This window comes from Bison bison, unplaced genomic scaffold (assembly GCF_000754665.1).
Source record: "Bison bison bison isolate TAMUID 2011002044 unplaced genomic scaffold, Bison_UMD1.0 scf7180017864207, whole genome shotgun sequence".
Classification (NCBI taxonomy): Eukaryota; Metazoa; Chordata; class Mammalia; order Artiodactyla; family Bovidae; genus Bison; species Bison bison.
Window position 1 is genome coordinate 700304 of NW_011494779.1, and position 13693 is coordinate 713996.

Sequence of the window (13693 nt, forward strand, 5' to 3'; positions counted from 1 at the left end):
TTGTTCCATGTCCAGTTCTAACTGTTGCTTCCTGACCTGCATACAAATTTCTCAAGAGGCAGATCAAGTGGTCTGGTATTCCCATCTCTTGAAGAATTTTCCACAGTTTATTGTGATCCACACAGTCAAAGGCTTTGGCATAGTCAATAAAGCAGAAATAGATGCTTTTCTGGAACTCTCTTGCTTTTTCCATGATCCAGCAGATGTTCGCAATTTGATCTCTGGTTCCTCTGCCTTTTCTAAAACCAGCTTGAACATCTGGAAGTTCACGGTTCACATATTGCTCAAGCCTGGCTTGGAGAATTTTGACCATTACTTTACTAGTGTGTGAGATGAGTGCAGTTGTGAGGTAGTTTGAGCATTCTTTGGCATTGCCTTTCTTTGGGATTGGAATGAAAACTGACCTTTTTCAGTCCTGTGGCCACTGCTGAGTTTTCCAAATTTGCGGGCATATTGAGTGCAGCACTTTCACAGCATCATCTTCCAGGATTTGAAATAGCTCAACTGGAATCCCATCACCTCCACTAGCTTTGTTAATAGTGATGCTTTCTAAGGCCCACTTGACTTCACATTCCAGGATGTCTGGCTCTAGGTCATTGATCACACCATCGTGATTATCTTGGTCATGAAGATCTTTTTTGTACAGCTCTTCTGTGTATTCTTGCCACTTGTTAATATCTTCTGCTTCTGTTAGGTCCATACCATTTCTGTCCTTTATCGAACCCATCTTTGCATGAAATGTTCCCTTGGTATCTCTAATTTTCTTGAAGAGATCTCTAGTCTTTCCCATTCTGTTGTTTTCCTCTATTTCTTTGCATTGATTGCTGAGGGCTTTCTTACCTCTCCTTGCTATTCTTTGGCACTCTGCATTCAGATGCTTATATCTTTCCTTTTCTCCTTTGCTTTTTGTTTGTCTTCTTTTCACAGCTATTGTAAGGCCTCCTCAGACAGCTATTTTGCTTTTTTGCATTTCTTTTTCTTGGGGATGGTCTTGATCCCTGTCTCCTAATGGAGTAGCCATCATGGTCAAAAAAAGAATCCCGAAATGCAGTACTTGAATGGTCATATTTATTAACTGCCCCCAAATCCAAGACCTCCAGTGGTACAGTTTTACCATATGGTTCTATTCTAAGGAAAAACTTCTGTTTGCAAAGAATTAATTCAAAATGTGTAAACTTTAGCTGACTTATTTAGTAAACCAAAAATATGTCTATCCATCTGTCTCAAAGTGTTCTTCCATCAGACCTCTATCTTATATTCTCTGACACTCCCCTTCCCAAACTGTATTTTTCTTACTCTCCAAACTCCTAAAACATTGTTTTCCCAGAGTTAGTAACTCCCTCCTTTCTGGGTCCTTTAGGATTTTATTCCTTCATTGCTCCTTATCTGGTACTGGAATGACAAAAGAGAGCTTACAAATGGCCAACAAAGGAAGATTCCTCCCCCAGAGGACAGGGATGTGGGGGAGGTAAAGGTTTTTTTTGGTCGTGCTACCTGGCATGTGAGATCTTAGTTCCCTGCAGTGGAACCACTGGACCACAAGGGAATTCCCTCATATTTTTCACCTTTTTAAATATTTTAAAATTTGCATCATAGTACTCAATTGATTTAACTATGTTAAATTGCACAAGTGTGGATAACTTGATTAATTATTATGTACCCAGATCAAGATAGAACATATCCAGCACCCCCAGAAGGCTTCCGTACACCTTCTCAGTCAATATCTACTCCTAAGCCTCTGCTCCTTCCATCAAATACCAGCCCAATCACAATAGATTGATTTAGTCTGTGCTTAAACATTATGTAAATAGACTCTGACATATATGTAAATAGACCCTTATATATACATCAGTTCAGTTCAGTCGCTCAGTCGTGTCAGACTCTTTGCGACCCCATGAACCGCAGCACGCCAGGCCTCCCTATCCATCATCAAATATTGGAGTCTACCCAAACCCATGTCCATTGAGTTGGTTATGCCATCCAGCCATCTCATCCTCTGTCATCCCCTTCTCCTCCTGCCCTCAGTCTTTCCCAGCATCAGGGTCTTTTCAAATGAGTCAGCTCTTTGCATCAAGTGGCCAAAGTACTGGAGTTTCAGCTTCAATATCAGTCCTTCCAGTGAACACCCAGCACTGATCTTTAGGATGGACTGGTTGGATCTCGTTGTAGTCCAAGGGACTCTCAAGAGTCTTCTCCAATACCACAGTTCAAAGCATCAATTCTTTGGTGTTCATCTTTCTTTATAGTCCAACTCTCACATCCATACATGACTACTGGAAAAACCATAGCCTTGACTAGATGGACCTTTGTTGAGAAAGTAATGTCTCTGCTTTTTAATATGCTGTCTGGGTTGGTCATAACTTTCCTTCCAAGGAGTAAGCGTCTTTAAATTTCATGGCTGCAGTCACCATCTGCAGTGATTTTGGAGCCCCAAAAAATAAAGTCAGCCACTGTTTCCACTGTTTCCCCATCTATTTGCCATGAAGTGATGGGACCAGATGCCATGATCTTAGTTTCTGAATGTTGAGCTTTAGGCCAACTTTTTCACTCTCCTCTTTCAGTTTCATCAAGGGGCTCTTTAGTTCTTTTTCACTTATATATGTAAATAAATATATACCCTTTTATGACTTGTTCCACTATTTGGTTATGTAGAGAACTTTGTTATCTTTTCATTGTTCTATAGTTTTATTAAATGAATATTCCACCGTTTATCCATCCAACTCATTATGGACATTTAATTTGTTTCCAGTGTGTGGCTATTATGAATTCACCTGCTCTGAGCATTTTTGCATAGACAGAAGCTCTCATTTCTGTTGGGTACATAACCTCAACTAGAGTCATAGATTCATTGGATAAAGTTTGTGTAGCATTAGTAGATATTGGTAAATAACAATGTAATCTTTTTTCTTTCATGCCTCATATCTGCCTCTGTTGCACCTGAAACAATTTTTCTTAGTAAGCACCTAAGTGGATTGCTGTTGATATATGACATTTTGGCTAATATTCTTCAATTAACATATGTGTAGAAATGTATCAGTGGTAATAACTAATGCTTTTAATCTTTTTATAGATCATCGATCCTTTTGTTGAAGTTGAAATTATTGGATTGCCAGTAGATTGTTCTAAAGATCAAACTCGTGTGGTAGATGACAATGGTAAGATCTCTGTTCACTTTTAATAAAGATGCTCTAGAGGTAGAATTTGCACCAAAAATGAAAAATGTGTCTGTGTGGGCTTCCCTGGTGGCTCTGACGATAAAGATCTGCCTGCAATGCAGGAGACCTGGATTCAGTCCCTGCATTGGGAAGATCACCTGGAGAAGGGGTAGAAAGTCAAGAGGTTCATTGGAAAGACTGATGCTAAAGCTGAAACTCCAATACTTTGGCCACCTCATGCGAAGAGCTGACTCATTGGAAAAGACCCTGATGCTGGGAGGAATTGGGGGCAGGAGGAGAAGGGGATGACAGAGGATGAGATGGCTGGATGGCATCACCGACTCAATGGACATGAGTTTGAGCTCCGGGAGTTGGTGATGGACAGGGAGGCCTGGCGTGCTGCAATTCATGGGGTCGTAAAGAGTCAGACACGACTGAACAACTGAACTGAATTGAACTGAGATAGGCTTTCAGAGGAGTTTAAAGAAAGTGATTTGAGGGTTCAAGAGTAGTAGAAACTTGTTACTTAGGAAATAACATGCTTAAAGTAAGTAAGGTTCCCATACTGCATTTTCCTACCAATGCTCAATGAATTTTTTTAGTCTCAGAAGTAATTGAGATGTCATCACTAAATCAACAAAAAGTATGAATTCTCTTGTTCAGGAGGGACATCTCAATGATTTTAAGTCCATAATTATTTCATTAGCTAAGGCATTAGGGTTAAGTGGCTGATGCCTCCTTAATACATATGTTTAATAACACTGATTTTCAGTTTTAGAAAAGAAAAACAAACTTATAGAGTACTTGAATTTTTATCTATTTAATTAATTCATCTGGGAGAATTTTACCAAGAAATAAATGTTTTTGGCTTATAGAATTTTAGTTAAATTATATGCTTTTCCTATTTTTTTTCAGTACCTATGAAAATATATCATCTTTCTTGTATTAAGGTCTTGCTTCATGAGATGCCTCTGGGAGTCAACAGGGCCTCATCTCACTTGGCTCTGTCACTAGTGTATGACATTAGGCACATTATTTCCTCTGAATATCTGTTTTCTCAAGTATAACATGAGCATTATATTTCCTGTGTTAAAAAATGAGCATGGATTACTTGCATATTTTTTGTAAGAGTTACATATTTTTGAAAGTCAGTAATGTATATTTTTTCATCAGTTAGGGAAAGAACCCCTGCCCTACCACCCTTAGAGGATTGCCATAAGAATTAAATAGGATAGTATATGTATAGTGGGTCTCCCTTGGTGGCTTAGCAGTAAAGAATACACCTGCAATGCAGGAGACAAGGGCTCAATCCCTGGGTTGGGAAGATCCCCTGGAGAAGGAGATGGCAACTACTCCAGTATTCTTGCCTGGGAAATCCCATGGACAGAGGAGCCTGTGGGCTACAGTCTACAGGGTCATGAAAGAGTTGGACACAACTGAAAAATTAAACAGTGACAACAACAACATTTGTACAATAACATTGAAACCTTACAGAATGCTTGCTTGTGATGATAACAGCAAACATCTTGGTGGGTGAGAAGCATCGCTTTATTGGGGTGGGGTAGGGGTGGGGGAGAGGAATCATTCTTTATTGTTTTTGCTAAAACAGTATTCTTAGCTCACTACTATAGATGCTTTTTGAGCTTACTGAAACATTTTAAATATTGTCTAAAAGAGCCTTCTCTGCAATGCAGTTTTGCTTCAAGGATTATTAGAATTGATGTAATAATTTACAGGCAATTTTCTTACCAATTATTTTCTAGTAATGGGGGTAAGTTCCAAGGCTTTATTTCAGTAAGGCATCCTGGGGTGGCTCTGTTGTCTTCACCAGTTTAATAACCATTGCAAGCAATTTTCACTGTCTGCTTTGCAGATGTTGCCGCTAAATAATTTTTAGCCAACCGCTTTTGCTTTTTCAATTTGTTTTTTCCTATTTCTCTCAGGATTTAACCCTGTATGGGAAGAAACCCTGACATTTACAGTACACATGCCAGAAATAGCTTTGGTCCGGTTCCTCGTGTGGGATCATGATCCAATTGGACGAGACTTTGTTGGGCAAAGAACTGTGACCTTCAGCAGCTTGGTGCCTGGTAATTCTGGCTGAACTTTTCTCTCTAGACCATTCCTTGTTCTTTGGAAGATGTGATATGCAGTGTACACGATACATGGCATATATGATATATAAAGTATGTGTTATATGATAATGTGAGTGTTAATATAACTATTGTAAAGTCAGGTATTTAATTCTATTTCACCCATGGAAAAGCCAAACATGAGTTCAACTAAAAGGTAACTACTTCTCTTTTATCAGGCTACCGGCATGTCTACTTGGAAGGACTGACAGAAGCATCTATATTTGTCCACATAACAATCAATGAAATCTATGGAAAGGTGAGAATGATCACAGGGCTTAAAGTCACATGCAACAATAATATTGTCCCTAACAAAGTTTTTAATTCATTGCATAAAAGGAACGTAAACCTCGACAAAATTTTTTGAAAGGAAACTCTAGGAAGGCCAGCCCACGCCATGCTCCATGTGTTCTCCTGCCCTGAGGTCCTCATTCATGTGCTCCTTCCTCTGTTTAGGGGTGTGTACATGTCCCCTCCACCCAGTGGCCCTTGCTGGGCTTAACAGACCTGAGAAAACTATTACTCTCTCAGGCAATCATTTGTTTGACTAAAACAGTCAAACTGGAGTTACATGTTTGAATTTTATTATAATCCTTAAAAAAAAGACTCAGTTGGAAATGTAGTCTCCAACTGGCTGCAGTTGGAAATGTAGTCTCAGATGTTTGAATTACCTGTACTAACTGGGTTGTGATCCCAGCCAGTTCTAGACAGGATGCATTCATTCAAGTGTCATGTATTTAACTGGAAACCTAAAAATCATGAATGAATTAAAAGCCACCCACTGAACTTAAAAGGAAGAGACCGTACCAGTGTCTTCGGGCTCTCTCCCAATGACAGTTTCTTCACTGTGGAGCTCACTTGAGGTTTACATATCTATAGGCTCTCGTCTGGTAATGCCAAGTCACTGGGGATTTAGTGACTGGAACCATTTTCAGGACTAGATGTGATTCGGAGGGCCTCGGGCCCAGGAGTGTCTGGTGCTCTTTATCAGAAGGTCAGCATATCAGAAGGTCTGGGGCTCCTCCTCCAGAGGAGGTTTATACATTTATTATACAGAGGTTTATACATTCTCTGTGCTTCTGCTTCCTTATCTGTACCTACTTCATGAACAAATACTTTATCTTTAAGAAGCTGCCTGGCACATAGTAAATGCTCAGAAATGTCAGCTAATATTAATATTAAAAAGACTACAATCTGACTGGTAGGGAGTAGACCAGTTTGCCCTGAAATAGGAAGTATGTGTTTATTCTCACATCCATCAGTTGGGAAGGGTGAGGATCCTAATTTCTAAGAGTGGTAAAGTTTTATGTCTTCTTGTGTTCAGTCCTAGATTGTGCTGCTTGCTGAGATCTCTCCTCTGGCCTAAACATACACAAATGTAAATTATCAAAAAGTGATTCTTGAATTTCTTAGGAATCCCAGGCAAACTAAGCACCATCTCTAGCATTTCACATGCTTGAAGGAAATAATAAAATTCAGAATTTGTTTAAAACTTGAGCCAGAAATAACAGGAAAGAGAATGTGTTCTCTAGGGCTTATGTCTCTCTCCTACGTAAATGTCCATGTATAGTGTAAGTCATTTATTACCTTCAAGGTGTGTTTGCATTGAGAGGCATAAACCACAATGTGGTGGTAGTGAACTGAGCAATGAATGAAACCTGCAACTAAAAATTCAAAGTGGGAGAAAGGGTTTACAGAGCATATGTGTTGTATCATCTTCTGGTTTTACTTGTGCAACCTTCTTGAATGAGGCCCAATTGTGTTTTGTTGTGCTTTTTTCCCCCCTTGCAGTGGAGCCCTTTAATACTCAACCCCAGTTACACTATATTGCACTTTCTAGGAGCTACAAAGGTAGTTTCTCAGCATGGTGTTTGGTTCTGGCTGGCGTGTTTCTATCAGTGGTCATGGCGGCATGCTCTCTCACATTGCTCCATCGTCCTGCTTACCACTTTGAAACTTGCGTCTGTTGCTTTAAGGAGGCTCAAGTTCATAACAGTCTGTTCACTGTGGAAACTCTTCCTACCACCTTGTCCTACCTTCTTTGGGCAGGAAACTCGTGGGCAAGCTTGGTTGTGAAAATGGGAGGCTGCCTTCCTCCCAAAGTCAGGTTGATGAGACATGCATGATGTAGTGCAAACGTGCTGTGTGCTGCCGTTTTCTTGGTTTGAATATTCTTCAGTGGCTGTGAGATTTCGTTTTCTATCCATTTTTCATGCAGATGTCACTTGAGAGGCAAGTGGTTGACACAGTGGTATTTGCTTAACTTCTGCTTGGTCCTTTTGTGTCTTCAGAACAGACAGCTCCAAGGTTTGAAGGGGCTGTTCAATAAGAATCCCAGACACAATTCTTCAGAAAACACTTGCCATTACATTCGGAAGCGATCGATTGGAGATAAGATTCTGCGACGCACAGCCAGCGCTCCGGCCAAAGGCAGAAAAAAGAGCAAAATGGGCTTCCAAGAAATGGTAGAGATGAAGGATTCTGTTTCTGAGGCTGCAAGAGATCAAGATGGGGTCCTGAGAAGGACCACGCGGAGTTTGCAAGCGCGCCCTGTCTCTATGCCTGTTGACAGAAGTCTTCTTGGGGCTCTGTCGCTGCCTGTATCTGAAACCACAAAAGACACTGAAGGAAAGGAAAACTCTCAGGGTAAGATGCTTTAAGTTTCTCTGAGAATACACCATTTTAAGACACATTTTGGTGTCCCTAATTACCATGATAACATGGTTGGCATTTTGTAGTCAAAGTAAAATATTCTGAAAAATAGGTAATTACATTACAGTGTTTCCTTTTAGACCAGATTTTAAACTTTGGCGAGAGGGTGCTGGAAGAGCAATTTCCTAGTCACCTACAGCCTCAAAATAACATTGACATCTGAAGTCGACAGTGAGGGACCAGGGGCGATGGTGGAGGGCGTATGGGCCTATGAGGTACAAGAGAGGGAGGTGAAACCGGCAAACTATCAGCAGGGAGCATGGTTTTCTTAGCGGGTACCATAGTTACTGATTTTCTGAGGAGGAATAGAATTATATTGACTTTTCTGAGGTGTAGTTTAGTTGTATTTCTTTCTCATTATGCAACATGTTTCCACAATTGGAAATGTTTATGGAGAAAGAGGAAACGCCAGCTGTTAAAAGTAAGCCACTTTCTTCACTTGAGAAATCTCTGCTTCCTCAAGAGGGAGCTTATTTGATGTTTTCCTGTGGCCTCTGTTTCCCTCCCCTGGATGTGGGCAGGGAAGGAAGCATGTCTGTAGCTCCTGTCCAGTTATAAACTCCTCAGGCACAGGGACCAGGTGTTACCTATCTTTTCGTCTAATGTGAGCATAATGGTTCACTTGAGAACTTGATAAAGAGTGGTATCTGTTTTACGCGGTACCGAAGAGCTCTGTCCTTGTATCAGTGACTCCTCCCCCACCCTATTTTAGATAATTCAAGCGCCAAAACTGTATGCATTTGATGTCTCTGCAACAGATACGTTTTAATTAAATCAGAATCACCTCAAACAGTAGAAGGTGATCCCTGTTCCTTTTAGCAGAATTCTTTCATCATGCAGTCTAATTTCAGTGATTTCTTTTCTCATGAATACCACTTATTGATTTTTATTGTCAGATATGATAGGAGGACAAATCAATTTTTCAATGGCTTCTTTGAAGGAGAAAAGGGGAGTTTAATGTTTGAAATGTTGCTAAGAGTAGTATTGGAGAAGAGATGAATACATGCTTTAAAATTTATTTTAAAACTCCACTTTGGGGGAAGTAAACTATAAATAAAGTCCATTTGGGGAGGGAAATAAAGCAAAAAATGGTAATAATTAATCCCGTTAAAACCACAATTAAGATGCTAGTACTATTTAGGTGAGTTAGAAAGCAATAGTTGATATTTCTTTCTTGCATTTAAAAAACAGGAACTTTATATAAGTTATTCATATATATATAGCATAATATATTTAGTAATACATAAATATAAAACTTGTAAATATAGAGCAATACATAACCATGCAATGATTCAAGTTACCATGTAGAAGAAAAATTAAGTGGAAAAAATTCAGAATACAAAATTGTATACATAATTTTATAAAAGCTTACAGTATCTATCTGAGTGATAACACCATATAATATTTATATTTTTCCTTATAATTTTGGGGTTAATCAAGTTTTTATGATGATTTTTTTAGTTAGGAAAATAATAAGTTAAGTATATTCTTTTTCAATTTTCATAACTGAAAGCATAAAGTGCTATTAAAATAATGTGATTAAGAATATTAGCACACCTAATATTGTCTTAACAGTATACTAAACAGGATGGGTTACCCTGAATTAATTTAAATTGTGTATTTTTTTAAAGTTTTCCTTCTTCTGCCCAAGATCTTGCTGCCTTTTTTAGGGGAGAATGAAATATGAAATTTATGTATTTAAACTCCAAAAAATATGATCAATGGGAAATTAGATATTAGCAATGCCATAGAATTGGTGACCAAGTCTTTATTTTTACATTTTGAAGTCAACAGATATTGATATTCTAATGCATTTATTGCACTTCCAATTTGGTTTTGAAATTAAATGGTCAAATTAAGTCTTTTGCCAAAATGTTTTTCAAAATGATTTGTGGGTTTTTTTGTTTGTTTTTGTATCTTGCTTACAGTTACCACAATACTTTGTTTAACAGAGCTGTCTTGTTCTGTTTTTATTGCCATGCTTCTGTGTAGTACAAATCTGAATAGGAAACAACTTAAGGTAATCTTCACTGTAAAAGTATGGTAACTCATTGACATTTTTTTTTACAATGAATATTACATCCTTAGCTGATGTAATAGCTATTCAAAGGGAGGCTCCAGTGAAACTATATAAATATATTTTACCATTTATTCATCACACAGACACTTTGTTGCAAATCTATACAATCCATGATTCTGTCACAATGTAACAGATTTACATTTTCCATTTGTCTGTCTGAAGGCAAACATGAGTGTTTGCAGGTCCTATATAAAGTGATATATGTCACTTAAAATATTGTTTGTTTCATTCAGCAGAAGATAAGGATGCCAGGAGAGATGGGAAGGCAAGTGTAAAAGACCAGCATCTTCCAAATTTCAACAAAAAGTTATCCTCTTCCTCAAGCGCTCTCATCCACAAAGACATCAGCCAAGGGAACTCTGCTGTTTCTACTGCCAACTTGTCAATCACAGAACAGTTAGTGCCAGGTCCAAAGGGTGGGAGAACCAAATCAAACATGTTAAGTGATTGCTGGGAACATCAGTGCCTCAGCAGATCCCTCTCTCCAAGGCAGCATTTGGCTCATGATCCTGCAGTTAGCCCATCAAAAGATCTATGTGGTGTGAAAACCAAGGAAAATGGGAATGCTGGGGGCTTCGTGGTAGGGAAAAGCACATTGTCAGGAAGCATCCTTTCTCAAAGCAATCTGGAGATTAAGAAGCTGGAAGGTAACTGGGATAAGGGCAGAGCTGCAACATCCTTTTCTTTGTCAGACGTCTCTACACTCTGTTCTGATGCACCAGACTTACATTCCACTGCAATTCTCCAGGAGAGTGAAATTTCCCACCTTATTGACAATGTCACTTTAACAAATGAGAATGAGCCTGGCAGTTCCATCTCAGCACTGATTGGCCAGTTTGATGAGACCGGCAACCAGGCTAACCCTACAGTTGTTTCTCATCTTCAGAGCCCCAGTGTGATGTCGGGCCATCCTCCTGTGCCCACCATGGACCTAAAAATGCCCTTCAAGCCTGGCTTTTCCAATGGAAAACCCAAGTCATCCTTCCTGTGCTCGTCTCCTGAGCAGATTGCACTCTCTGGACACGAGACCTGTGAATGTTCAACACACACAGCTGTTGGTGAAACTATGTGCACTCCTGTCTCTAAAATGAAACCAGACAATGACCTTTCTGGGAAGGCCATGACTGGGGCCATAGAAAACAACCTGCCTCAGTCCTCTAATTCTTCTCACTGCTGGTTACCAGAAAGTCCCACCCATGGGAAAGACTGGGAAATCCTGAAGAACCCCAGCCCTGCCACTTCCACTGACTTGACACTGGAGGATGTAATAGCTGCTCCTACTCTCAGTTTAAATTCTGGGGACAGCAGTCTCGTAGAAATGGATGGAGACTCAGAAAATCTGTCCCTAACAACCTATGAATATAGGGGAGAGGGCACAAGTCACCTCACTTCTCCTTTAAAAGTGAAATACAGTCCAGCTGCAGTGGAACATTTTCAAAGAGGCTTGAGAAATGGCTACTGTAAAGAGACTCTCCACCCTTCTGTCTCTGAAATATTCAACAATACTCAAGATGTCAAAAATCAAAATATCTCTCATCTAGCCTATCAGGGTGCTGGGTTTATGCATAATCACTTCTCAAATTCAGATGCAAAAACGAACCAGACCTCTGGGCCCCTGCCTTGTGCTCATGACTTGCATGCCCCTGCCCCGGAGCAGTCCACACACTCTGCTCTGAAGCTGTCCAGTCCGTGCAAATCCAAAAGTCTTGGGGACTTAACATCAGAGGACATCGCCTGTAATTTTGAAAGCAAGTACCAGTGTATTAGTAAGAGCTTCGTTACCACTGGCATCAGAGACAAGAAGGGCATGACTGTAAAAACAAAGTCGTTAGAGCCTATGGATGCCCTGACCGAGCAGCTGCGGAAACTTGTGTCCTTTGACCAGGAAGATGGCTGCCAAGTGCTGTACTCCAAGCAAGATGCCAATCAATTCCCCAGGGCCTTGGTCAGAAAGTTGTCATCCAGAAGTCAGAGCAGAGTGCGCAATATTGCTAGTCGTGCCAAGGAGAAGCAGGAAGCCAACAGGCAGAAGAGTGTGAACCCCAGCACTGTGGGAGGAGTGGTTCTTCGAAGCAAGCCGTGCGCGCCGGCCCCAACAGGGAACAGGCACTCCACCGGTTCCTACATCGCGGGCTACCTGCGGAGCGCCAAGGGCGGCAGCTTGGAGGGCCGCGGCATCCCCGAGGGCGCATGCGCAGCCCTGCGCTCCGGCCACGTCGACAGGTTCTGTTCACATCATTCTGTTCTGCAGACCGAACCCAGTAGTGATGATAAACCAGAAATTTATTTTCTTTTGAGACTGTGAATTACATAAAGCTGCATTTTCACTGTTAATAAGATATTCTGTAGAATGTCTGAGTTTTTAGGAAATATGGACCTTGGCTTTGAGATGATTTTCAGATGTATTTTTAAACTCGTATTACAGCCTCCTTTTGACTCCGTGTGTTCTTTCTGCGTTTGTATATAGACCCGGGTGACATTTCCTGTGTACCTCTGATCTTTCCTCACTGAGGTGTGAACTCTATTGGTATGATATATGTGCATGCCCTAGATGTGAAACTTCTCAGCAGTTTGGGTTCTATGCTTCACCAAGACGCTCTTTACTCTGTGCTCTCAGCTCACGGTCACAAATATAGTCATTTTTACTCTCTGCTAAGAGATTTTTACAAAGGACAAAGGGATGAATTCTTTATTTTAAAGCCATTACCATCTTTCCTAGTTTTCCTTCTTTATTGAGAAGCTCAGATGCATTTTTATAACTCAGTTAAAAGAAGATTTAAAAAGTTACCTACCTTACCTTTCAATATTTCTCTACCCCACCCAGAAGGAGAGTTCAGAGGAGATGGGTAGCCGCCCTCCCCACCCGCCAACCATACCCTCTCATTTTAGAGCCAGGTGTGAGGGTCTGAGGAATAAAGCAAACTTCTGTATATAAGGACAAAATTGTTTGTTTTACATAAATTTTGTTACATATTTTTGCTAATGGCTTTGTATGTAACAAGAACACAGTTGCCAAGCTATTTGTTGTATTTTTGAATTTTCTGATTAAATTATAGGCTGCAAATAATGGCTTTCAGGATGAAGGACTTCCAGCATATGCTAACAATGACAGTAGCACAAATTGAAAACTTCCCAAAGCTTTCAAGAAAAAAAATATTTTCTCATGCTAAAACCCAAGTGAATATAGATAATTAGAAGAAATCTTTTCCCTTCAGGGAGCCAAGTAATTCTATTTTAGTACCAACATACATTATTTTCACTGTGAATCCATTTTTTATTGCATGTTCAGATGTCCCTCTTTGCTTTTTTGTAATGTTAACTGCAATGATGTTCTTCTTGGAATTCATGAAAATATAATTAAAGGAGATTTTTAAACACTTGGTGATTTTTTTTTTTTTTTTTCAAAATTGAAGTTCATGTGATGACTGTTGAGTAGGGAACCCAGAGCTCTTGGAAATATTTGCCTTTTCATCTCTTTGCAATAGAAGAGATCACTTCTATGGGGACAGTTTTAAGCAGCATTTTATGTCCTTGAGTGTTTTCACTCTGCTTTCAAGACAGTATTTGCAAGGTGACTTGAGAAGAAATGGAAATGTAATGAGTTGCTTTGCATT

General features: G+C 39.9%; 1 protein-coding gene across 6 annotated transcripts in view; it reads left to right on the forward strand.

Moving 5' to 3' along the window:
• Positions 1-13450, forward strand: part of PLCH1 (phospholipase C, eta 1) — a 253204-nt gene extending 239754 nt beyond the window's left edge. For 5 of the 6 annotated variants that reach the window (XM_010844736.1, XM_010844734.1, XM_010844735.1 and 2 more), the window contains 5 exons: positions 3071-3155; positions 5099-5245; positions 5467-5546; positions 7579-7933; positions 10313-13450. In XM_010844736.1, the coding sequence (XP_010843038.1) occupies positions 3071-3155; positions 5099-5245; positions 5467-5546; positions 7579-7933; positions 10313-12384 (2739 nt within the window). In that variant the 3' untranslated portion in view covers positions 12385-13450. The remainder of the gene's footprint in view (positions 1-3070; positions 3156-5098; positions 5246-5466; positions 5547-7578; positions 7934-10312) is intronic. The other variant, XM_010844737.1, reaches the window with a different exon arrangement.
• The last annotated feature ends 243 nt before the right edge of the window (positions 13451-13693 follow it).